This window comes from Poeciliopsis prolifica, unplaced genomic scaffold (assembly GCF_027474105.1).
Source record: "Poeciliopsis prolifica strain line A6 unplaced genomic scaffold, Auburn_PproV2 SCAFFOLD042, whole genome shotgun sequence".
NCBI lineage: Eukaryota > Metazoa > Chordata > Actinopteri > Cyprinodontiformes > Poeciliidae > Poeciliopsis > Poeciliopsis prolifica.
This window is the reverse complement of record NW_026562417.1, coordinates 3,176,839-3,204,043: the sequence shown is the minus strand read 5'-3', so window position 1 is coordinate 3,204,043 and position 27,205 is coordinate 3,176,839. Positions and strand designations below refer to the sequence as shown.

Below are 27,205 nucleotides of genomic sequence, written 5' to 3'. Positions count from 1 at the left end.
AGACTGTCTGTCATGACGCAGGTCGCATTACTTAAAAGAAAAATCGGAATTTGATGTTTTTTAGTTTTACTTGCAGTTTTCTGTTATGACCACAAGAGGTCAGAAAAATGATCACCTGTAAAGGTCAAACTCCAGCTTTCTATGACCAACCTGCAGAAAGCTGAGTTTATCGTTATTCTAAATCTCGTAATGTCAAAGTTCTCAGTTTAAGAAGCGCAGAAAAAAAAAAGAAAAAGTAAATGATTTTAAACCAACATCCATTTATTAATCAGACAAAAACAAACATAAGGTTTCTATAAAGTGCCAAGAAATAAATTTTGATAAAACACCATAAAAAACTAGAATTTTAGACCACAAAAAAAATTTTGACAAAAAAATAAAATAAAAAAAAAAGTTCTACAAAGTAGATTCTGCTCTAAATGCTGTTTGCTCAGTGTTTTTGATTCAGGAGAAAAAAGGAAAGGCATCAGATCAGTAGTTTCTATCAAAAAGCAAGTCAACACAGTGTGTCCACAGTGTGTCGATGCACCACCTTGTGGCCTCATACATTCTGCAGCCACTCAGAGTCACGGGAAAGAGAAGAAATGAACGATTTCTATTTAAAGGCACAAAACAGGAAGGAATCTGGAATAACAGCCTCCATTAACAGGATCTGGTGTTCAGAACAACCAAAGTATTTACAGCCAACTTTCCACTTTATGTTGCAGCCTTGATCCAGAGTGAAGGGGGAAAAAATAAATAAGTAAAATTTTAAAAAAAGGCACCATCTGGCTAATACCTTCCCACATTGTGAAGCACGGTGGTGGCAGCTTCACTCTGTGGGAAGGTTTTTCTGTAACAGCAACTGTGCAAACAGACGAGTTAAAGTTGAAGCCGAATATGAAAAATGGTTAATTTTGCAATTAGGTTGAGACAAAATGTGGAGAAACTGAAGCGTTGATTATTTTTTAGGTGAAATTCAGTCGTTTTCACAAGCTGAAACTGGAATCTCAGAAAAATAAAAATAAAACTCAAGCATGATTTCTAGTCATTTTTTTTTCAACTTTGGTAACAGAAGTTTATGTAAAACTTATCTTAAACCAACGATATTCATCAGTTGGGTCTAAAAAGTTTCATGTTGTACGTTGACCATAATTTCCCTCTGAAACCCATTTATGATTTAAATATCAGAATTAAATGTAAACATTGTGCAAGTTTGAGTTTAATAAATTTAAATCTGATCTCTAGAAAGAGACCACAGTTAGATAAAAAAAAATTAAAGTCTATTAAATAAACATTAAAAAAAATAATCAAAAACAAAATTACAGACATGATCAGAAACAAGGATTAGAGATGAGATCAATAAAGTATAAAGTCTGAGCACCAACAAGTGCTGCTGGTTTCATGAAGCCTTAAGAGGGCGCTGTTTCAGGCTCTCTGCTTCCTCCTAGTGGTCATTTCAAAGTACGGCTTGTCACTCCTGGCCTTACTCTGTGGGATCTTCTCTGCAGCCTTCACTGGGTTTCTCTGAGAGGTTGTGGTTTGAGTTGTCGCTGCTTCAGGTTTCAGCGTCGTCTTTGTGCTGAGGTTCCCTACAGCTGCTGGTTTTCTCACAGTCCTCTGTGCTATGGGGGGGGCCTTCTGATTACCTTTAGAGGAAGAAGAGGCAATACTTGGGACCGGCCCAGGGATGGCAGAGGCCACCTTGATTTTAACCTTTGACGTGGAGCAGATAGAAGTTACTGTTACTGGGGACATAGCCTGGGAGCAGGGGGTCTGGGCACGGGAGGAGCCAGCCTGGGAGCAGGGGGTCGGGGATTGCCGGGGTTCTGCTTTTTGTACCGGCACAGTCCTTGTGGCCACCCTCGTCTTCCTGATTGTTTCCAGACGGAGGCGTGACGCCGGCGAGCCGGGGCGCCTCTGTGCAAGGCGGGAGCGCTGGCTGGCGCCCGAGGAAGGCTTAACGTCTTTGGGGGCAGATACGGTGGTGGGACGGGACATGTGCCCAGCAGTGGGGGAGGTACATGGGCTGGAAGGCTTGGGGCATTTGGAGGAAGGCTCAGGGCAGACCGGGCTCCTGGGCTGGGTGGTAGGACCATGTGGACAGGGCTTCAGCTTTGAGGTGGAGCTTGGCTCCACCGGGGTAGCTGATGGAGTCAGGGCTCTGCGCTGACTGCCCGGGCTGGGGGTCCACCTGCAGGAGCTACTCACAGGTGAGGAGGGCAGAGAAGAGAAGCCTTTGGTGGGGACGGGTAGGGGGAGTTGGGTGGGCTTCCTGGGGGAGGACGGCATCGTCTGGAGGTCCTTCTTCGGTACAGCAGCAGAACCTTTCCTCGCCAAGATGGGGGTGCAGGCAGGGGAGGGGATGTATGAGCGGCAGCTCTGTCCTGCAGGGGTTGCAGATGCTGATGAAGAGCAGGAGGAAGAGGAGGAGGCAGAGGAGGAGATGAGGCCATTAACTGCAGCAAGAGGGTCCATATGAGGTGGAGCGTTGTTGGCACGGTGACCGCCCAAACCAGGTGGGCCCTTCTGGAAGGCCAGGATCTTCTGCTCCAGTGTGGTGAACTGCAGCACCCGCAGAGGGTCGTATTTTGTCAGGAAGCCCCTCAGGGTGTCCCAGCCCCCGCCGACTCGCACCATCACGTGTTTGCCATGCAGCATCTGAGGGAACAAACATTCTCACATCATCCCAAAGTCCACACCACGAGCTGTCAGGCAAGCAGCCACTGCTTCACTTCAGCTCCCGAAATAGCGGATGCAGATTAACCCGTCTGCACTGAGGCATTGTGCCCTGAATAGCAGCAGAGTTGTGATGTAATCACCATCCGCTGCTATTGGCTAATGAGCTTCCATGCGTCCAGCCACGGCCTGCGGCGATGCGCTTGGCACCGCCGCAGCTGCCAGGACGCAACAGCTAGCGGCTAATCTCTGACACAACAACAAACATTCAGAGCCGAGTTCAAACTGACCAGGACGGACAGACGGAGGTACTCACTCTGATGAAGATGGTCTTATCGCCCAGTCTGTATCGTCCCTCTGACAGGTACTCTATGGACACCTTGTTGGAGCAGTTACAGGGTGGGTCATCCATGCCGAGCTCCTACAGGAGCAAACCAGAAGATACATTTATTATCTGTGATGTTCACAGAAACAGTTTGTCTGTATTTGAACCACTGATCCTTGAACCCTTGAGTCGACATGGATGGATGCTCAATGGTCAGTGTTGGAACAAATCTTAGGACGATAGCTGTGCTTCCGCTAACCAGAGGATTGTCCTATATGATACTTGGGTGCGTTAAAAAACCCCAACAAAAACACCTCAAACTGGTTTATTTCATAAAAATGCCATGGAAACACTTTTTTCACAAGTCACATGTTGCTGCTGGAGACAGGAAGTGGTGGGAGGATCACAGTGCAGCACACTTTTTAACTGAAGCATCATGAACAAACTTATTTTTGTGTGATTTTTATCTGTGATTTTAATTTCATGGAAACACCTCAATTGTGAAATTATTGGTTTTCCAATATTAGCAGAACATGAAAACAGTTAATGTGTATAATGTCCACTATTCTCCTCATTATGTCCCATAATGCCACCATCTTGTCAAATGTCACTGTTAGCTTAAAAAAAAATAAAAATAAAAAATTGCATTTGACTGCATCTTTTTTCACAGGTTTGCTGAATCTCTCGCTTCTAGATAACTGCCAACAAAAATGACTTGGATATAATTCTTTTTTAAACATTTCTGTATAGATGTTTTGCAGGGGCATAATGTGAATCTCTGCAGCTCCTCCAGATCCATCAGGCCACTCAGCTCCTATGAATAATCCTCTCCTTCATTGACCAATCAGCTTGGGGCATTTCTTGGGTCTTTAGCCCAGAAAATCCATTAAACTTTGAGATTGAAACCTGACAAAATGTGCAAAAGTTAATAGGAAATAAATACCTTTGGGAGAAAAAAAAAACAAAGTATGAACAGCTCAGTTAAAACCAGATGCATTTGGGAATATGACTAATCCAACTGTGCCCATTTTTAATCCAAGCCATTTCTCGCTTCACTGACTGGTTATTTTTAGAGCGGCTGTCTCCTCTGGGAAGGAAAAAAAAACCAACAACCAAAAAAAAAAACAAAAAACTATCAACCCGACTGTTGCTGCTGCGCTCTGATCCGCTGAACCAGACTAAATACGTAAACCCATCCAACCGGCTCCGCAGCCCCCCCTTCAAAAGCGTTTCAATGTCTTCGCCCGCATGTGTGTGACGACGTGGCTCTGCACGTGTGACTGAGTCAGCGCGCCGGCGGGGCGTCACGTGGGTCAGCTGCCGTCGTCCGCGGGGAAATGGGCCCTGATCTCACCTCTGGCTGGTAGAGCGCCCCGTGCTGGCAGCACACGCTGAAGGTTTTCACCGCGGCGGGAGGTTCTTCCGTCATCAGCAACGTCTCCTCCATCTCGATCTCCTTCTCCAGCTTCACCAACACGGGCGGCTCCACCCCGTATCTGGGACAGGCGGAAACGAATCAGGACTAGGTGGCGCCAAAGAGAAATAGACTCAAAGGCTCTACGTTCACAGGGGCCAACACACCTGGAGACGATCCGGCCGACCTCCAGCAGACACAGACACACCTGGCGAGGCTCCTTGTGCAGCACTGGAGCAGAGAAAACGACCGTTAGCAAGAGGCAACATTCAAAAAACATGTTAAAAATCTTTTTTTTTTTAAATGAGAAAGCCCTGATCTGATTTACAAAGTGTTTTATAAGCCTGGCCATCAGGCTTTACTCCCCCACCTGCCAGGCTAAGAATCTTTTTTTTTATTTTTAGATACACGCCAGTGACTGCATTTCCATTGACCATATAAATACATAATTTGTTTATTTTGCAAAACTGCAGTGGAAATACTTTTCCCCACATCGTACAAGTCACATGCCAGATGTCACCAGAGGCACCAACCACAAAGAAGAAGAAGACAGGAAGTAGTTGGAGGATGATTGTGTGGCGTGTTCAACAACTTATTGTGTGAACAAACTTATTCACGTGCGATTTTAATTGCTGTAATTACTGGAAACACAGAAACTGCAAAGTTGTGGGTTTTTTTCAACATTCGTAGAGTATTGACAAAGTTTGTGCACATTTGCAATGGAAACTATACACACACTTTACTTGGGGTGAAACTACTGAAGTACAAAAAGTTTATTTCAATTATATTTCTTTATGTTTGCCATTTTTAAGATTTTAAAGCTGACAGGAAATTTGAAAATATGACTGGGTGTTATTGGAACACATTGATAAAACATTGAACTCAAAACCACGGCAGGTTGTTGGCTGGCTGTCCGAATGACTCAAGCAATGGCTTTAGCAGGTTCTCTGGTGGGAAACTCCGATCAGAAAAAAATAATTACAGCAGCAGTTGTTTGGGTTTCCTACCAGACTGGCAGTCGACTGTAACCCATGTGGGATCACTTCATTAGAGTTGATCAAACTCTAGAGCGATTGCTCCCTCCATCACATCCCCTTAAGCCACTAGGAGGTCCAGCTAACCAGACACTGCAGCTCAGATCTGCTCCGTTTGATCCCATTTTTCTCCATCCGACAATAACGAGCCGCAACTTAAACGTAGCAGCCAATAAATACCGCCTTGGTCGTTTTGTTCACCAATGTTCTCTAAAAAACCTTTTGACCTGAATGCAGAAATATTTTCTGGTTGGACGTGTCCTGGTGTTTACCGAGGCCCTCCGACTCAAACAGGTAGGTGTCGTCCATGCCGACGTGCCGGCACCAGGCCAGGAAGTTGGCCGTGTTGTCCCGGGCAAAGAAGGAACCCGGGGAGGCGTCGCGCTTACAGGCCACCTTTCTGGTGGGGAAGAGCTGGACGGGAAGCGGAACGTCAAACTAATGTGGACGGGGAACGTTCCAGTAAACATTCACCGTGTTTCCACTTTGTACCTTGGGTAGCGCCGTGGGGCAGGTCTGGGCGACCTTGGTCTGCAGGGCGCCGATCAGCTGGCAGAGCTTCACGCCGTTATCCAGCTCCGCCATAAACAGTTCGGCTTTCACCTCCTCCCCTGGAAAAACCACAGAAAGGTTAAAAGGTACAAACCAGAGGAATATCTTCCTTTCTCTGCATGTTCCTGAACAGGAGGCCACATTAAACGCCGCCGTTTCCTCCTCCAAGGGGCTCAAGCGCTCCCACGCTACCTCAGCTGTAAATCAAAGCCAAGGGAATAATACGGCCGCACCAAGTGACAAAGATTGCTCTGCAAAAGTCGACTTCCACCTGACAAAGGGCTCAGCCTCAGGGCTAGAAACTTTATCCCATTGATCCCACCTGTCGTTCGCCATTTAAAACATCCAAAACCTGAAATGCAGGCCATCCTGTCCACAGGAGCACCAACTCACGTTGAGCGCCAAGTACTTGCCCACATTCCTCGTGTTAGCAGCCAAACATTGGGCTGTGAAACCCTGATTCAGCAACAATAGAGTCAGTTTCGGGTTCCTCACTGCTCCATTGTGCCACATGGACAATGGGAATCCGTATAATGGCAGCAGCGGAGAAACTGAAGGATTCTGTTCCGCTCTGCGGTTTCCCCAAGAGACGCTTGGAAATGACAGCATCGAAAACTGGTTACACACGAGAGCCACGTCAATAGTTTATCGGTACGTTCCTGGCCTCTGGGGGGGAACTGTTGGCAGACAACACACACACCGACACACACACACAGCTACTGTTGAAGGCAGATGGAAAACTGATTGGATCAACCTTGTTGTGTAAAAACAACTAAAAAAAACTAAAATTAACCGTTAGGAGTGGGAGGAGAAGCTGGTGTGGAAGTTAAACTCACCCAACATGCCGCTGAGCCAGATGGCCAGGTCCTCCTGCATGGGGACCAGCGTGGCCTCGTGGCGGACTGCCAGCCACTGGTCATACTGGAAAACGTTGGCGAGGCCGGGGCCGTGCCGCTGAGCCAACGGGCTGCGGGGGCACCTGGGACTCAGCAGGGGGGCGTTGAACTTCTCGCTGAACCAAACCTGGAGAACAGAAACAAAAATCTACTGAGCTGGGAGAAAAAAAAGAAGAAAAAAAAGGAAAAACACCTTAAATCTAAAAGAGGTCATTTTACAGACAAAACTGATTTTGGTAGAAATTCAGTTTGCATTTGTTAGTCTTACAGTGAAGCTGGCAAATACAGGAACTTGGCTTTTGTCATTTAATAAAATGACAAAAATTAAATAATTTCAGGTATGTTTTTTAATTACTTTTCTTTTCAGATGGTAACTTTTCTAACTGGTTTTGTTGGCCAATAACTTCCTACTGGAGGTCGTTAGCCTTGTTGCACAACCAGCAAATACAAGAACTTAAAACGTTGGTCTCCAAGAGATATAATAAAGTTAAAGTCAACCTTTTCTTGTGGTCCAAATTTGTCTGTGGGAACACAAATGTGACAGACAGTAGATAAAAGCAGCCAAATGTTACTTAAATGCCTCTTTCTTCCCATTAGTAATTAGCCATTTTTAACCCAACATTCTTAGAGTTATAATTTTCAGTTATTTTATGGTATTCAGGTTCCTATTGCAGCATTACAAGTAAGCATTTCTTGCACTGATCCTCATGATACTACATTTTATTTTATAAGAATTTTGATGGGATGACAAATTCACCACGGTTGGCTCAAGAATATCAAATTTGAAAATATGATTAAAAGCAGTTACTGTGTGCAGTTTTGTGATACAAGTCCCTTTACTATGCGACTTAAACGTCTCTCTTGAATAACCTTTCATTATTATCTGTGGGGTGATGATTGCTGTGTCAAGTCACAGCCATACAGTTACCTGAAAATGGAACAATTATTGGAACAGTACCACAGAATATTGCAATAAAATGTTACTTTCTGTAAGACGAAAGCACAAATGATATTCAGTTTTCTCCTCCTTGTGTGAGGAAACGCTAATGGATCATATTTAGTGAACCGTCCATGCAGAGTGAAGCCTTCGCAGTGCTGCATGTAAGTGCTACTGAAGAATCTGTGCACAAACCTGACCTAGTAACTGTGATTACGCCATCTTAAAACCACAAATTCATCTCTATCCATCTATAATCAATAAGTTTTCTGCACAGCCTCATGTTATTTTGGGTCTCATCTGAAAAAACAACAATATGTATCCAATACTGCTGTACTTTCTTAACATGTGCTTCTTTGTGCCTGAAGCCAACGTCTGATCATATCCATCCCTGCTGTCACACACTGGCTCACCCAGTCAGCATCCTCATCTGGTCACTCAAAGTCTGTCACACAGGGAAACCAAGTGTATGTGGAAGCAGTCAGGAGTTCAGTTTTATGGCTTTGAATGAAATGTAAAATAAAAATAAAAAAAGTACACTCTTAAAACTTACTCTTTCCCCCTTCCCCAGAAAATGTCTGAGCTGAATCTCAGAATTTCTAAAGTCAAATTTTTCAACTTTTGGAAATTTTCTGAGTTTCAGATTTCCATGGTTTCTCTAGAAATTGAGATTCATCTTAAAATTTTCTAGAAGAAAACAAATTCAGAATCTTAAAACTCAAGTCTTTTTCTAATGATTTTTTTGACCTCTGGAGATCAATTTTTCTTGTTTTTTTTCCCTAAAAGAAAAATATGACTTTTTCATGGAAATGTACTCTCTTCCCTTCATCTACAATGGCCCCAATACACAGTTGTAAAACTCAGACTGAGAAGCAGGGGACCTCCACATTCCCAAGCGCTGGCTGATTTTCCAGTTTCCAGGGAATCCGAAGGGGTAAACCCAAGAATCAGCTGCAGATGTCCACTCCGACATCTCCACACGTTACGTAACCAGCTGCTGATGGACCCCCCCTTAACCCTCCTCCCTCCTCTTCCTGCCATGCAGCTTGTTGACATCTGCATCGGATACGGCCTTTAATCTTGGTGTCGTTCGCATGTGATCGGGCGTTGCTGAGACACGCAGCTCAATGGTTTGTTGTGCTGCTGAACAAGGCGGTGAATTCATGGCGTCGCCCAGGCCGAAAAACAGGAAACCTTCTGGGCAGAGGAAAAGACGGGCCGTTCTACACCGACGCAGCAGATTGTTCTGTTCCAGATTGCTGGGCTGGGAGCGACTCAGGCCTCAGTGGAGCAGAACCTTGAGGTCGATATGATGATTTAACCTCAGTCTGTTCTCCACAATGACGCTAAAAAGAACTTGTTGCAACGCAAGATTACAGAGAATGCTTTCACCCTAGAAAGTAAACTTCTTTTGCTACTTTTTCAAAGCTCAAGTAGAAGCCAGTTTTTGGTATTTAGATCAGTAATCTGCAAACTTTCTGCTTTCCCTGTGGTATAAATTACAGGACAGACAGCAAAATCTTTAAGTCACTTTTAAAAATTAGAAAGATTGAATGACCCGTTTGTTTTATGCACCCTCAAAATTTCAACACACCCATTCTGGATCTAGAAAATAAGTATTAAAATCTTATCTCAAAGACCAAAATTATGGTTTGAGTGTGTCGTCACATCATTTCTAAGAAGAAAATAAAATGGAAATCCAACTTGTGACAACTGCAGATATTCACAGTGAAAGTGAAAACAGCTTAATATTGGAATCTAAATGTCAGTGGAACAGAGCCAGTCTGAGTTAATCTCACCAGGTTCAGGAATGTGGACTCATAATCCAGAACACAAACGCCCCAGATCCTGAAACATTCCCCACCTTTAATCACTAATTAAAGGTGGTTTAATCTTAAGTGGCTCAAGCTAAGTACAACAAAACTTTCTAAAAAAGATCATCATAAGCTCCTCCCCCTCCTGCATGTCTATGAATTATCTGAACAGCAGCGTCGACAACAATCAGTTACACAGTATTATTCAACGTGACAAATATTCCATCTTCTAATAATTTGCTTCAAAAGAAGAAAATTCACAGCTTTCAAGCTGGTTTCCTCCCACTTCCCATGACCTGCTAACTGACCTTTAAACTAAGCCTGATCTGTTTACTTTAGTGCTTTTCACATCACGTACTAAAATGCTCATTACAACATTTATTGTAAAGCTTTGGATTTCTTTGGGACAAATCCCTTTTCGTAGTATAATTATAAAGGTCTTAATGTTTGGAAATACCAAACGGAGCCCAAACTAAAACTTCCAGTGGATTCTGCAGCAGTTCTTCCCATTACAGATTGTAGTTTTACTTCCATGAATGCATACATGTTCAGCATGACTGAGCAGATATCTGATCTGACTGTGCTCTATATGCGCAGTGAGGCTGCAGCATCACTGCATCCTCACAGCTCACCTTCCAGACCCAGAATAACATTCAAAAAAAAAAAACATCGATTAGTAAAATCAAAGCTGCCATTTCGTCCACAGACTGTAACATGAGCTTTAGGATCCATGTGCTGCCTTTAAAGCTGCAGAACATCAGTGTTGTGCTGCAGCCCTTCCCGCCACATGTTATGCCATCAGCACTTGGGAAGCATATTTTACATTCCCACAATCCAACTGTGGTGGGAATGTGAGAGTCCTGGTTTTTCCAGAGCAGATGAGAGGAGCGCGCCGGTCGAGGAGGTGTCGAACTGGGACAAGGCTGTAACTTGATCCGCTTGTTGTTCTGGGTTTGGGAACGACTTGCGATTCATCGCTGGGAGGGGAAAGGGAAAAAGTGAGGAGCATTCCGCCCACTCCCTACAAGATGTAGAGGGGGGAAACAACTAACGGCTGGGAGCTTAGGAACGCCAGACATGCATAACAGCAGCAGCAGCATGGCATGTTGGGACACAGGTGGGTTCAAAGCAGCTGCTTAATTTGTCTGGATAACTGCAAAGATCTGAACTGAAACACCAAGATAGTTTTTGAATAAATGTATATTTTTCCCCTTACTAATGTGACAGTTTGTGGTCCTCCAGCTTAACTTTTGACGGAAACAAACTTACCTGGATGCCAGTCTGGACAGCCATGATTATGTTCACCAGAAGTTCACTTCTTCATCCTGTCGAGATGAAAACAAATCTTTAGGCCAGAGTTTTTCCCCAGAGAACCTGCTAAGCCTGGTGGTCTAAGGGCAGTTTGATGTTCACAGCAAATTTGAAGATATCGCTAGGCAATTATGCATTATTGGAAGACATTGTCAACAATACCCAACACCTCCTAAAAATGTCTCAAAGGCAAATATAAATACTAAGCCTGGTGGGCACAAGTAAAGTCTTGTGGCCCGCCAGGCTTATAATTCATTGGAAAAGCTTGTTTTCCACCAGCAGCTACAAAACATGAAGAATCAAACATTGTTTAGATCAACTGTGTCCAAACTTTTCAGCTGAAACAGTCAAGTTGAAGTTGATTGAAATTCACAAAATGTAAATAAAAAAAGGTTGTTTTTTTTTTTACAAAATGTTTCTCTTCTTGCCAGTACACAAAATATTCCAATAAAATAATTAAGTCTGATTTCTATGGAACAGGGACCTACAAATCATTGTACAACTGAAACATCTGCAAACAATATGTCCCAATTGGCCATCGTTTTCTGACAGATCTGTCTGGATTTTCTTTTTTGTGTGTATTCTCAAAGGCTAATGTTCAAACATCTTGCATTATTTAGTTCAGTCTTCCATAATGGGTGTGGCAAAATGTGCTCGAGTGAAAGTCACTGGGTGTTTGTTCTGTTTACCAAGAAAATGAATTAAAAGAAGAAAAAAATTTTTTTTGTTTTGTACCTTCCACTTTCAAAAGATTTTAAATTGTAACTTCTTTGAAAGGCAGTGAAAATTCCTCAGCAAGATAATTTGTTGTATAAAAATAAGCTTGACTTGGAAAACTGAGTTTGTGTATGTATCAATTTGCTTTTCCAATGAGGTCAAATGATATTATTGAGCCCACTTTGTTTAAATCAATGAATGACCAGGAAGGAAGTTACTTATTAAAATGAGATCCGATACATCCTGCTGTGTGTTGAAACAACAAAATATATATATCAATAAAAAAACAAAAAATAAATCAACATTTTAATTGTGAGCAGTAAGTATTCAGTAGGATGCCCATGCCAAACTCTGAAACTGCCATGTTAGTCATTCAGGAGGTTATGACCAAGCAGAGTGATCATCCCAATTTTACAGCCTTGTTGTTCTATGTAAATGTACCGATCAGACAACCGGTTTGCTCTGACACTCCTCAGGCTAGATGGTGTTGCAGAGTGTAAAACTCAGTTGCCTTCTTCTAGAATCACAAATGTTTAAAATGCTCAAAATCATCTAATTAACTCTGAATAATTAGTAACTACAATGATTAAATTAGTTTAAAACTCATGACATCAAATGGTGAAAGGAGCATCTGTTTTTACTGAACCTTCAAACTTTTCTCAAAGGAAGTGACACAGCTGGTTTCTCCAGTTTTCCCACACCAGTCTTACCCCCGACACTCCAGAGTCCCAGTGGGGAGTGTGTTTGAGTGGGTGTGGGGAAGCAATCGCGAGCACACAGATCCTAATGACAGAGCTGATTTGGTCAACACAGCTGAGACAATAGTCCCGGAATACCAACCCCCTCCCCACAATCTGCTTTCACCCCAGATTTAGGAATATCAGGAGCAAAAACTCTTGTGCTACATTCAGATATGTTTTTGACTAAAGCACAGAGCAACAGGACTGATGAAGTAAAAACCTAAACAGAGAATTATACAAGAGGAGATGCAAGAAGGTGGGAGAGTCTGACATCATCTCACTTACCGCAGAACAGAAACAACTCTTACTAAAAAAAACCTGTCCAGCGTCCAACTCCTGTCAGCCTATTGGACACATCGTGGACTAACCGAGTCGGGTCCCTGCACAGTGTTCAGATATGTTCAGCCGGAGCAGCTCCTGCCTCTGCTTCCACAACTGAGTGGAGGGAATGCCAGCGAGGGAATGACAGGACGGAGGGAGGGAGAGCAAGAGAGAGAGAGAAAAGGATGAGAGGAGGAGGTGCATGAAGGGGAACCCTAACTAATGAAGTGGCTACGCTTCACTAAATCCTGACCATCTATGTGCCCCCCACCAATCCCATCACAGCGGGACCCTTTCACAAAGCAGCCATTGTTTTCTTAACCAGTCTCATCTCCGACCCAGGAACTCCCCGATCGGGATGCAATGAAACGGAAAGAGATGGAGTAGAGGAGGTGATTTACTGCTGCTTCCTCCTAGATCCCCCCCAAACCACACATCCCGGTTTGAACTCTGTCTGGACCGAGGAGTCAAACAAAGCTGCTGCAGAACAAGCAAACTTGAGGCGCAAAGGGCAAGCGCACGTGACTTCCTACGAGTGAGTCAGGTGTTTGCTTTGCCACAGATGTTTAAATCTGCTCTAGTGACTGCAGGCTTGTTTGAGATTCACCGCTCAAATACGGTAAGCTGACTTCCAGCAGCCTTCCGTTTTCAGCCACATTAGTGGCTGAAAAACCAAAAAACCCTTTCCTTTCTAGGTCTACACCTCAGTGTTCAAACGTAGAATTTTCCTAAAATCATGAATATGTAAACTTCCACATACAAGAGGTTTGTCACTCCAATGTCTGAATGCTAGCACCATGGCTGGATGATTACAAACTCCCGTAAATGCCTACATCTCTCCCTGTCATGATTTTGAATGACATTTTGTGAACACTCATTCGGGTTTGATTTTCATTTAATTTCTCATTAAACAGAAACGCAGCAATTGCACAATTCTGTTTTCTCGACATTTGCAGAAAACGGACAAAGACTTGCACACATTTGTAATGGAAACATGGTATGATGATAATCATACCAGATAAGTCTCTGGAAACCACCTCAGGGTTTGCAGTGGTAGAAAGATCTTTAGAGTTCCAACAGAGAAGCATCCAGAAAGCTGTGTAGGCTTTCATGAGTGGTGACCGCTCAACAACGACGGAAAAGAGGACGAATCTTTGGCAAGAACTCCAGTTGTGTGCATCTGGAGCATGAAAGGGACCCACACACACGGTCAAATGTCAAGTGCAGAGGAGGGTGGGAGAACTGAAGCAAAGAGAGAAGAGGAGGAGACAAAAACAAAAGAAATGGTTTTATTATGCTGCCGAAGCTGAGAATGGTACCCCAGAAAGGGCATGGATCGACATGGAGACCTACCACGCACATTCTTCAAAGGTCATTTGACAAACATGTCCACACAGTGATAGCTTTATTCTAAGGTTCATTTCCCTTTTGACACTCAAGTGATTTCCCATGACACCCCCACCCTTTCTATTCAGCAGTTACGGCTTAAGTCGAGCACAAAAGATAACCAGTGGGGTAAGACTAAGGCTGGACTCAGATAAACGCTCAATTACCAAAAGGGTTTAAAGAGAAAGTTCTTTTTAGTTTTATACAACTCAATTTGTAACAAGTCATTTAAAATCCAGTTAATAATTTCACTTCAGAAGACAGCTCACCCTGCTTTGCTTCCCCCATGCCAGCAACAATGTTTCACAATGTGGCTGAAATGGATGATTATCCCAAACCCCGTCAATCTGGTTTCATCTGTCATCCAACAGAAAGAAACGTGAAACCAACACTCTCCCTGGCATCTCATTAAAAGGACTACATACCCAGATATCATTATGTACCTTGAGACCAGTGCTTTGTCCAGAGAATAAATTGGGAAGGAATGAAAGCAACGCTTGGGTAAGAAAGGGTCAAACTGGTAAAGAAGAAAAGTGATCAAGGACTGGCTGGAACATTCAAACCAGATCACACCACATTCCTAAAGAAGAAGGGTTTGTGGAGTGAAATAAGCAGACTAAACTGCCAGAGAACGACCAGAGTCAGGTTTTGGGGAAGGAAGCTGTAGTGAAATTACAGACATTTTCAGACTGAACAGTTCTAAGTTTACGGTAGAGTAAGCGGCACGAGCCCCGGCTTCCCCTGCAGCCTGAACTAAACTTAGATCCTGTCTGTGCTCTTTAGTATTCAGTGGGGGTGAAGACATCCGTGTGTTCCCACTTAACACGCGCATACATCTCACTGCTCTCTCGTCGTAGCCAATAATCGTTTAAGAGGATTGGGGCTATTCCAGACAGTGAAGCACATCCACGATGCTCCGTCACCAAAACACACTGCACGTGGCACAATCAGGGAGCCCGCAGCGATCTGCTGAAGCATGCAGGCGCTCGTGCAGAAACGCAGAAGAGGGGCATTACGTAATAAATGAAGGTCCAGGCGGTGATGGACTTTTGATTTGCACCTGAGGCTTTCCATCCCTCCAGGTTTCATCGGTAAACATTTGAATTATTAGTGTGTTATGTATGACATCATGCAAGTGTGAGCCTAAGGTAGGAAGCAAAAATTAGAGCAAATTTTCTTAAATTGCTTATTGTTTTAATGACAGAGTATTAGGGCCATACTAAGAATAAATAAAATTACAAGAATAAAGCCGATATGTGTAAAGTCAAATCTCGATTTATGTCCAATATCTCAAGAAAAAAGTTGAAAGAATAAGTTGCAATAATCTGAGAACTGAATACATTTTGAGAAGTCAAGGGCATGATACAAGATGTCGTAGTACAAGAAATCAATATATTGCAAATAAAGTCTTAATATAATTACGAGAAATCATAAGAGAATAAAATAGAAATAATTCAAGTGTAAAGTCATAGTACCATATGATTTTATAATATTGTGAGAAGGTAAGTCAAAAAAGTAAGAACAAAATTATAATACAATGAAGGCAATATTTCATAAATTCATGTTATGAGAAGTTGTAATACAAGCAAAAATAGTCGCAATATGCCTTTATTATCGTATTACTTTGATTTTGTTAAAATTATTTTTTTTTAAACTTCTTAGCGTGGCCCTAATAGTCCGTTGTAATTTTCCCATTAGCTTTATAGCCATACTTCCAATGTTGGATTTGATCAGGTCATTGTGATTTTCTTCTCGATTAATAACCTGTCGCTCAGTATATAAATAACTGAGCGACATCCTTGTTGAGTGGGAGTGGGCCAGTAAACCCCCTTTGTTGGAGTCCAGAGGGGTCCTGCTGGACCAAACTGGTCCCTAGAGAACAGCAGCTCCTTCTCTATTAGACTCCTTCCTGCTGAGCCCTTTGTGTCTGGACTTAATTACTCGATCAGAGCAGCAGCCGTTTAGAGCCAGGCCTGCTCCTTTTTGTTGCAGATGGGGCCTGGCTGAACTATGTCTATGAGGAAACTCATTCATTCATTCAGGAAGGAAATCATGTCCCTGAACTTAACAGCTCAGCTTCAATTACTCTAAAGTTATTAAGCCCCCAGGTGTTTCCATCTCTACTTGAAGTTTCAGAGGATTAAATCTACTGGATTCAACCTTCCTGTCCTTACTGGAGTAGCCTCTCCTTAGAGGTGGGACGTTATGAGTAAAGCCCATCTTAAAGGCTTGAATGAGTGGGCCCCACCTGCCGATCCAATTTTGATTTGACGACACTAATCCATGGCTTGCTTTACATCAGAGTCAGCTTCTGGATATTAAAATCTCTCAGTGCCAACTCAGGAACAACGAGGCCGACTCCAGACATGCTGGTGTGGAGTAAACCCACCAGAGAGCCTTGTAAACGGCATCCTGCACAAACAAGTCTGAGAATGAGTCAACGCACAAACAGATGATTGAGTCGGTAAGTGCTGCAGACATAAAAGTTGTTGGGTTTCAGACAAGGAAAAAAACAAAAAAGCACAACCCCCTCACCCCCACATTTTCTAATCGAACGACCAAACACATCTGGTAAGAACAGTTAGCTTTGTTTCAAGTAAATATCTTCCCTTTGAAACTGTTTCCAGATTGGTAGAGAATGTTCATAGAATTCAAGATCCGCTTAGACAAAACATCTCCAATCTACATTTTAAAAGACAATTTTTTTTAATAATCAAGAGCAGACGTTCTTTTTGCCCTCACAAGGTGTTACAATCCTCACTTTGAGGCCTGTAAACTGGTGAGCTCTCAACAGAACCTGGCTTTGCACATTGGGTTGTCATGGACAGCTGATTGCAAAACCTGACTTTTACGCCAAACGTTTTCCAATTCTGAAGTCCTGTCCATCCACCTTAGAGTTATGGGATGTTTCAGAGTGCGACAGGCCTCGGAAGATTTCTGCCATGAACCGTCTCTGGTCTGAAACTCCACAGAACTCCACCAGCAGGTCGGCCATTTGTAGCGTTGCAACAAATGGCTCAACAACTGCTACCGTTTACCTTTCCACTGGCATTACTTCAGCTGGTCAGTTCCGTTTGTCCAAATATATATATAGACAGAGAAACAGAGAGAGAGAGAGAGAGAGAGAGAGAAAAGTGCATCACCTTGTGTGTTATAAGAAAAACAGGAACACAAAACCAGGAACTCAAACATATCCTGGAAGGAAGCGGAAAGTTTGCAAGTCAACGCAACATTTGCCTTTCATGAACTAAAACAGTAAAAAAAAAAAAAAAAGGAAGCAATTTTATTCCTTCATGGCAGCTTCAGGTGAAGAGACGCCATGTAAATGCTGTTCAACTGGGCCAGACCTCTGCTAGTAATCAAATGTTCAAACAAATAGTCACGGTGTTGCCAAGTTACCAGCTTTATTAAGGTGAACTCAAACTACATCTAATCAAATCCCCACAGAAGTCATAGGCACTTCTTATGTAGGGAGGATTTAATCTTTACCGTAATTTGTTTTGGAAAACTGTAGGTCAGTGAGCAGAAACTGGAGTATATAAAGAAAAGCACTGTCACAGAAGAGACTGGTGGTTAAACCCAATTCTCAGTAACAGAGGAGCTCCTGAAAATAGCAGCAATATTTGAATTAAATGTTTGCATGCAGCTATCAGGAATTGGCTCAAAGTTCCAGAGTCAAACATTCAAATGACTCATTCACTGGAGAAACTGCACGCATTGTATGTCATTTAGGCGACCTGCGCAGTGCCTTCAAAAAAAAAAAAAATCCATTTTATTTATGTTTTCATTTCCCCATTTACAAGTTTTGTGTTTTATTTTGGATATTTAAAATGTCCAAGTGCAATTCTCTGTACAAAATTAAAGTTTATTAGGTTTTTCAAATGGACAACTTGCCATCATCAATACATTGAAAAATTGTTTCAAAACAATATTAACGTTTATCGCGATTATTTCTGGGGCAATTTACTGTGACAAGCCTACCGACTATGCTAGCAGAAACTGACAGCATGTGACAATAGTTGCGTTTTCGTGACAAAACGACAATTTAATCTTTACCAATATTCTGCTAATGTCAGAAGAAAAAACAATTTTACTTTTTCTTTTAAATATTAAACACAACTAAAATAAGAGAATAAGTTTGTTCACATAATAAGACAACATGCCGCTAAATGGTCCATGTCGTCTTCACCATTAACAAAATCCAGTTGTTGATTGTGTGATGCAGTATTGCAAAACAAACCAATTTTAATACAGGGAAAAAAAAAAAAAAAAAAAAAAAAAACCTCACCTCATTGTAGCCCCAAAACTTGAAATGAAAAGCAAGTTTTCAGATTTGGTGCGATTAAGCCAATTTATTTCCAAAATGCCAAATTGTACAATTAAAAGGAAAAAAATGAAAACAGAGCTGGTGAGATGGATTTGACAAGCATAAATAGTGTTCAATGGCATGATTCCAGTTTAACAAGACTGGAATATGAACCCAATTTTGCCAAATCAAATCAGATTAAAGAAAAAGCCATAGATGAATATTGGAAGTGTCGCCGAACAAATAGTTATAGATTTTCTGTCTGAAGAATCTGCGAGTCTTTGGATGATATGATTTGTACTCGAAGCTGAAAATGTTCACAGAAGCAGCACCAGATGAGACAAAGACAACTTAATGAGTTAAACATGAATACAGGGACATATGGACTGCAACAGTCAGCCAACACAATGGGATGATGATGAAATCTGGGATTACCCCTCATTAATTTGGGATTTCAGCCTCAGGAGGAGAGCGGTGGTGGGGACGTATTTAGCGATAGTGTGTGTACGTGTGTATTTTAGCTTTAGGAGGTCCTACATGTGAAGCCTGATGCCAAAGATCAAGCAGATGGCGATTATGAAGATTGATGGAAATGAGGTTCCTACTCATTTATTATGAAGAGGCAACCAGAGGCAGCTTTGTCTCAAACAGTGACTTACTGTACAGAATCTAATCTGGAGGAGGACCTCACTTGGAAATACTTAGCAAATTCTGATAAAAAATTTAATTCCAAGTCCTTTAACCAACTAAGAATGTGTTGTTCTGCCAAACACTTATCAGTTTCTACATTGCTGCTACAATAAAAACCCAGGAATAACCCAGGCCTCTCAAGGCCGTTTCCTTCAAAACTCGTCATTTCAGTTTTGATCTCCAACCAACAAGTTTCTGTCCATGTTTTATCAAAGCAATGCGTTAAAGAGAAGACAAGATGTCTGTAGTTATGCACGTAAAGTTGGCAGCGAGTACGACTGTGTTTGTGAACAGAAAATGCATCCAAATGCCTAAAATCTGTGCTTTTTGTGATCATTTGAACATCTTGGTAGCCTCATTTCAACCAGCTGACCAACAGTGTGCAGAAACAGGTGGGTACGGGGTAGTGCTGCATTACTCTATTGACATGTTTATCACATTTAAATGTACAAATTGTGTGACACATTTTGAGGTTCAAGTTGCAACTTTAAAACTGACCCATCTGAAATTGGGCTGCAATTAATCATTTTAATAAATTTAATATTCTGAACATTTATCAGATGAATAAAAATTGACATTCTGCTGATTGTCATTTAACTGCGAAAAGCATCTTTTTTGAATATCAGAAATCTATTCAGATGCAAATGTTTTATTTAATTCTTAAAGAGAAACTTCTTTTTTTTGCCTAAAATGCATTCTTGTATTGAAATAAAAAAATGTATTTCTTTATTTTGTTGTTTCATACTGCATAAGAAAATTAAAAGTATGCAGAATGTGCCTTTTTTTTTAAAATCCCACTGATCGTCAGAATAGTCTATAGAATAAGTGATAATTAATTGGTTGTGAGCTTTTTGACAAGTTCAGAAGAATGAACAAACCTGTTCCATGTGGACCCATAGAAGATTTCTATACATTTCCAGTCTCAAACTTCCATATATTTCTGTAGCTTAGAATTTAATGCTGAATCAAAGAAATACAGGAATAAGGTTTTGATTTGTGGCAGATCGTTTCCCAGTGATCAGACTTTAAATATGCAGTCTGCAAAAAGAAGGAAAAAAAACTAAAAGGAGAAAGGCTGATGGATGGACTGACAGACGAAGCACAAATGGGAGGACAGACAGGACAAGGAATAATAATCTGTTTGGATGGACGAATGAGGGACAGACGTCTGGGTGGTTCAATGACAGACAGATTAGCAAGTGAACATCAGAACAAACTTTCAGACACGTCTCGTAGGCTTAGCGTCCTGCAACTTCTAGATGTGCCCCATGTCCCTGGCCCAGCACAGCAGAATGATCAAATTCACATTCAATAAGTTACAGACATGCAGGCTGAGGCTCTGGATTATAATGCATGTCTAGCATTTCCCTGAAGACAACCTCTTTGCAGGAAGCACCTGTCGATCCTTATACTCCATCCTCTTTCCTCCAACAGGAAACCAGGATTGTCACACAACAGCATTTCATCCACTTAAAAACAGCCCATCTTCATTGTTCTGGCTCCATAAGTTCACCCAGAGGAAGAAACATACCAGCCACTGTGGACTTTGATTAAAAATAAATAAAAAATCTTACATGATTACAATTCCAGACAGGATATCATAGAACAGCTCAGCAGAGATTGGCAACAGATTAAACATGTATTAGTAAACAACTGATCCTCTTACCCATTTAGTTTTTGCTAGCTGCCATTATTGTAAATACTACAGGCTTCAGTCAGCGGCTCAGACGCAACAGATGCAAGTAAAGACGTGTCAGAACCAAACGGCGAGGCTGACGATGGATAACGGAGACGGCGGGGAAATATGGATGGAAATTAGGTTTAAGCAGAACATTCTTCATTTAAACGTCAGTCGTTTTCAGTGTTTAGTCAGTTATTTAGGAAGCTAACCCCCAGATTTATTGGAATAAAACCAGAAAGACCCCTTTCAAACGTTCCAGAACTGTACCGAACTCCTCGAATGCTCCATTTTGTGTGGACACAAAGTAACACGTAGAGACAAACGTGTTTCAATATCATGGCAAACCCAACACACACTTTAGCTTAGCTTTCAACTCTTCCTCGGTGTTCCAGATGCTAGAAGTCTCCACGAGGCTTCCTCGCGAGGAAACTTTCACACAGGCGAAAATTCCAGCATCTTCCCAACCGTGTCCTTTTCAGTCGAAAAAAGAGCAAATAAACTCACCAGCAGCGCCGTGAGTTAGCTTCGAACCTCCGCGACACAGCTGGCAGTGGATGCTTGTTTGCCTCACTGGAAGTTTTCGGTTGGAGCTTCAATTATCGAGTTACTCACATTCTCTCCTCTGTTGCTCCAGCTGTGTATTTAATGGAGAGCGCTGTTCGAAACAGCCAATCGGAGCGCAGAGGCTGGCTGTGGGCGGGACCTCTGGCCTACCTGAGCGTCGTTTTAATTGGATGATAGAAACCCATTCACGTCAATAAAATTCATTCAGCTCTTGTGCTATGCCGCAAGATCAATGTGCGACAGTTGAAGAAATAATGTAGGCCTAATTATCCAAACAAAAATATACAAAACAAGCCAGTTTTAGTTTCTTTTACACGTGACACAATCTTTTCCGGACACTTACCACGAGGTTTGTAAAGAAATAATAATAATAATAATAATAATAATAATAATAATAATAATAAAAAAAATAAATTTAGAGAAACATCTTTTTATTTGCCCTTAATTAAAAAAAAGAGGTTTCCAAAGGTATCAGAAATGGCTGTCACTCATATGAAAGCTCATGATAGTTAAACTGTTGTTATTATGTCAGTCTCTCTCTCTCACACACACACACACACACACACACACACACACACACACACACACACACACACACACCACACACACACACACACACACACACACACACACACACCCCAGACACACACTATTGTTCATTCTCTACTTGTGAGCGTTGCTTTTAGTCAAACTCTCTTTCCACACTGACAGCCTTGACTTCCAGCAGGACTCTTTGTGGCTACAGAGACACAAACTGTTCCGTGTAAAATGAACCGCCGTCCTACTTGAAGTAAACAGGCTGGTTCTATTCACATCAAACTCTTGTGTTCATGACCGTTTTGTCCTGAAGGGAAGAAGTAGGTCAGACTTGGGTTTCAGTCGCACCCTTGCTATTGTGGAGGCAGTCTATGGCAACCTGAAGCACGGTGGTGGTAGTGGGATGGTCTGGTTGTTGCTTCGCTACTTGAAGGTTTGAAAGGAACTTTTACCTATGTTTGTCCAACATGTACCTGTTCAAAAAAGGCATGATTATGTCTCAGAAAAATTTGCATTCAGAAATGACAAAGAAATTGTGATTTCGGTCTGAAAAACAGCAAGGAAGTATTAAATTAAGTAAATCTGAGTAAATCTTCCAAAAAAGTATTTTTTTTCCTCTAAAATGTTCACTAAGATGACACTTTTCAACAAAAAAATTATTTGTCCACGTTTACCAGTGTTGCCTATACATATGGAACACACTGCATGTTCAGTTCACAGGAACGTTCTTTCATAATATAGAACAGCCATGAAATGATTTATGCTGTTGTATAAAAAAACGATAATAATGTTGGAAGGTGTATTATTTTCTAACAGTTAACAGTGTGTAAATGGGAAATTAAATGTTCTCGATAAATGTGAAAAATTCAACAAAAGTGCCATCTACTGGACTAAATGGATAACTAAATAAAGTTTGTGTTCCATTTGCTGTAGGTCACAATATCAAGTTTAAGTTAGTTAAAGAAAATATCTCCAAGACAGATGTTTTTTTTCTGACTTTATTACATTAAAAAATCAACACAAAAAAGTTATGCCATTTGTTTATTTATAACACATCTATTAAAGTTGACATAAAGTCTTGATCTAAGTTCAGCGACAGAAGGCCAAACAACGAGGTCCCATCAAAACACAGAACAAAATGGAACACAATAACTTCCGTACTGCGCGCGAGAGGATCCGTCGCGGCCACCTGCTGCCTCCTCCAACCGGATTCCCAGCATGCACTTCGCTCCAGCCGTGACAGTATCAAGTTTTAAAAAATCTCCCCAACTGATCTGTCCAAGTACAGCGTGTTCCTGAGGAAATAGTCCACGACATGACGTGGAATTTGTTGGCCAGAAGATGGCGCTGTTTACCAGCAGGTAGGTGAGTGTTGACGCTCAGGAGTGAGGCTCCGGAGGTAGAAGGGGGTTGAAGGATGCAGTTAGGACCATTTGTGTCTGGGTGTTTGGGGGGCTACTAGGGCTTTCTGCCCCTTCTGTCCTGCCCCATTTGCCACCATATGACTGTCACTTCAGGTGAGAACCTCTACAGTGATGGCACAACCGTCTGAGATGCATTAAATGCTCACTGACAGAAATTGGACAGCATTTGTTGCCTCTGGAACGAAGTTCTTCTTCACACTCATTTTCTAATACCTACTATACAAATGAAGTTTAATTGTGAATATTATACTTAAATGAAAACAAATGATGATTTGTACTGCCCTTGATTAGAACTTGTTCAGTTCAAATATGTGGAAATAGATTCTAAGTTTAGCTTCACAAACAAAACTTAGAAACTATTGCTACTACTAGAGATAGTAGCATTTAGAAGCTATCTCAAAATGCTACTATCTCTAGCATTTAGAGATTATAAAGTGTCTTAAAGAATTGTTATTGGGCACAAAATCCACCACGTGAAAACTAATATTTTCCATTTTACACTTTAAAGTCCTTTAATAGAGACGGCAAAAGTGTTTATCTGTTCAGACATTTGTAATCGCATTAAAATACTTTATTATTTTTTTTGTAGTTTAAGAAACAAAACTGCAATTCAGATTAAACATGCCAAAAAGCTGCACTTTATGAGCCGGATCACATCTGAGGTGCTGTGAATGCCAAAACAAGCACTGAACTCACATTTTTGTGTTTTGGTAAGAATACTAAAGGCTTAACAAATCATGAACTGGCTTTTGAAGAATTTGGCAGCTGTTGGAAACATCTAGCTCAGAGCTGACTTCTCTGAAAGTGGCAGTTTTCTAGCAAGACCCCACCTTAGACAGTCTAAATAAAATTACACTAAAAACCATTAGTTTTACTTTAGACGCCTGCAGAGATATAATAAGCGTAGAATAATTCATTGCATGATTTATTTTTTCTAATAATTAACGACTAAGTGGTCAGGGGTCAATAATACTGGTGCACCCTTTGCAGCTTTTCGCCGATCTTTAAGTGCTGACCTGTCGATTGCGACTGTGGCTGAATTTTTTGTCTGAAAAGTCACCACCGTGGCAACAGTGGGGTGATTTACTGAAGACAAGAGCTAGGAGGTGATTGTTGAACTTTTTTTGTGTGTGTTTTTAAATATAATAAAGCCTTTGCTGATGATAAACGGTGTGTCACTAAGCAGTATAAAACTATTTTGTCAAGGTTTGACTTGCCTAAGATGGTGTAAATGCCAAATAAAGCTAAATTTCCTTGTCATGTATTTTTCACAAACAGGGAACACAATTGAAATCATAAATTGTGCTTTAAAAAAAATAGTTAGTGTAACATATTCCCAGGTTTAACCTGTCAACATATTCTAGATTTTAAACAGCTGCTGTTTTAATGTTTACTATAATTCCGTGTCAGATGCTAACATGACATATTACATACATTGCATATTGATTACTACCTATAATAATTAGCGAAACATCCAATAAGACTGTTTCCAACACAACAGTGTTATCGCTCCACAGCTGTAAACAAACCCGCAGCTAACTCGCCTGGTAGTACACACGCATACCTTGGGGGATTTCGAAATACATTTCAAACAGTTTCGCTTTTACCTTACGTATATCACATTTTAATACTAAAGCAGCTAATAAATAAAAATGTACTTCTTAGTCGCAAACCGACTTGCTCGTCAAAATCTATCAGCTAATGTTATTAGCAACCTGAGCGATGATGTTAAGGGATTGGAATTTAACACACTCGAGAGCGACGCCACTACAGCTAGCTTCCAAACGATTAACTATCGAGAACGGTTATTTCCTCAGTGTAGTGGCTGCCATTCGCTAACAATAGAAGAGAACAGAAGATATCCTTCTCCTTAGTGTGAGGTTTCAACGAGTAATTGGATTAACACGGATATATGAGGGCACTGCGGTTGTTATTTTGCTAGCTATTCGCCAGGGCTAGCTAGCTAGCGCGAGAGCGTGTCCGTTAGCCCAGAAATGGAATTGCAGAGTGGGGAGCCCAAAGAGGCGCGAGGTGAACTCCGGCGCGCCGCGGCTTAACGGCGAAAACAGCGCACTTTTAAAAACCGCACGAGGACGACAAGCACTTTTTTTTGAGTCGTACGGTGTCAATTCCTCAAAATGGGGTCTGCTAACGTGCGTCTCCGCCATTTTGTGACAGGTTTTTCATTGAGCAAAGGGGTACGTGTAATGGTTGAATGTAACCCCATCAAGAAGATATCCGCTCGCTTGGCAGTTGCTGCGAGAAAGGGACCGGGAGCAATTTCCAACCGTCCCCCCTCGTGAGATAAAGTCGTTTTGAGGTGGTCACTAAGGGATAGTGGCAGTTTACCACAACCGCTGACAAGTATGCAGCAACAGCTTTCAGAATAGAAAATAATATATTTGAGCTTGATGAACATGTATATATATATATATATATAATATATATATATATATATATATATATATATATATATATATATATATATATATATATATATATATATATATATATATATATATGCTAATAAAGCTGATAAATAATAAGAAAGCAAACATATTTGTATTGGAGACAGGGCTGTATATAAACAGGGGCAGCAGGTTGGGGCAGGCAAAGTTTTGGGGCCCCAAAAATAGCATAAACACTTCAGCTGCCCCCATCTGAATTTTTGTTAAATATTCCTAATATTCTCAACAGAAAAATAGATAAACATTCCACAAATACTTAGGCCTACAAATATACACGAGGACATTTTTAAAGAAAGGAAATCAATGCAAAAATTGTTTTTTTTTTTTAAAAAAAGAAACTTTTATGTGGGCAAGGCTTGAAGACCGTCATGTTACACAGTGTACCTCATTGGATTGTAACAAGATCTTGTGATACCGAAGCATCACAGTGTCTCGTTAAGAATCCCCAAATATGTGTTTTCTGATTGACAACCTGTTGTGCCTACGTTTGAATCTCTTGTTTTGAAGGAAGGTGGGAACTAGTTGACAACCTCGGCCACGATAGACTTCTCAGCGAGACAGCAGTTTGTCGCATGAGCGCTGAAATAGCCTTTTAAATAGTTCACACTCTGTAGAAAAGAAGAAAAAAAAATGAAACAGTGACAGACAATATGGGCATGAGTTGTAAACACTGTGTAAATACCATGACTAGCTAACCACTAGGTCAACATTCATAGCTTCTGATTTAATGAGTTTGTGTCTGTGTTTAATCTATAAAATTTGTCTATAGTTCCAAATATGAAATCTACTGCTTAAACCAGAGTTGGAATCTTTGAAAACAGCAATGTTTTTTTGTGTGTGATTTGTAAAACCTCCAATTCTAAAAACAACAACAAAAAGTAATTCTTAATATTACCCAGAATATAAAATCATATATTTATTATAAACATAATTTATTGTCTTTAAGCCAGGTGAAATGGTGCAGTCCGAGTTCCAATGTAATTATTAATCAAGTATAATTTATCTGCATAAAATAAACTTGTGTTGGTAGGGGCATCAAAACTAACAACCCCCATATTCACCTAAATTTGGCCCTGACTGGAGATAAATAGTGTCTAATAACTAGGCTGAAGATTTCAAATGAATTGTGTATCAGAATACTTTTTAAACTTGGCTTTAGTTCAACATGGAAGTTATTTTACCCCTAAAACACTAAATACCCACCATGCAGCGTCTAATTCAAATGATTACGAAGTTGTAGTAATTAAATTATTACCATCCCCAACCCCCAAACCCCCACGGGACACTTCCAAGAACCTTCTGACCCGTTTTCTAGTCGGCAGAGAGAGGAATTGTCAGACTGTCCCTAAAAAAGAAAACAGTCTCTATTGTTTCAGCAGTCACTGTGCCCGTGCATTGCAATAGTACCGCCACGGGCCACAGAGGGCGCT

At 41.3% G+C, this 27,205-nt stretch overlaps 1 protein-coding gene across 3 annotated transcripts; it reads right to left on the bottom strand.

The window, feature by feature from the left end:
- Positions 1-240: 240 nt before the first annotated feature.
- On the bottom strand, positions 241-21,385 carry gas2l3 (growth arrest-specific 2 like 3). 3 transcript variants are annotated; one of them, XM_055055439.1, is made up of 9 exons: positions 21,287-21,385; positions 10,900-10,955; positions 6,820-7,006; positions 5,924-6,042; positions 5,704-5,845; positions 4,565-4,628; positions 4,338-4,479; positions 2,975-3,079; positions 241-2,640 (listed from the first exon to the last, which is right to left on the bottom strand). In XM_055055439.1, the coding sequence occupies exons 2-9, from the start codon at positions 10,921-10,923 to the stop codon at positions 1,408-1,410; spliced, it is 2,016 nt and encodes a 671-aa protein (XP_054911414.1). In that variant the 5' UTR covers positions 10,924-10,955; positions 21,287-21,385; the 3' UTR covers positions 241-1,407. The 3 variants fall into 3 exon arrangements, with proteins under 3 accessions (XP_054911414.1, XP_054911415.1, XP_054911416.1); XM_055055440.1 differs by lacking the exon at positions 21,287-21,385 and adding an exon at positions 12,684-12,906; XM_055055441.1 differs by lacking the exons at positions 10,900-10,955; positions 21,287-21,385 and having other exon boundaries at positions 5,924-6,660; positions 6,820-6,906.
- Between the last annotated feature and the right edge of the window lie 5,820 nt (positions 21,386-27,205).

Excerpts from the sequence above, each read along its gene's own strand:
- gas2l3 (XM_055055439.1), bottom strand. The coding sequence starts at position 10,923 with ATGGCTGTCCAGACTGGCATCCAG. Across the intron at positions 5,846-5,923 it reads GCCCCACGGCGCTACCCAAG|CTCTTCCCCACCAGAAAGGT; the intron begins GTACAAAGTGGA and ends CTTCCCGTCCAG. Across the intron at positions 3,080-4,337 it reads GGGCGCTCTACCAGCCAGAG|GAGCTCGGCATGGATGACCC; the intron begins GTGAGATCAGGG and ends TTGCTCCTGTAG.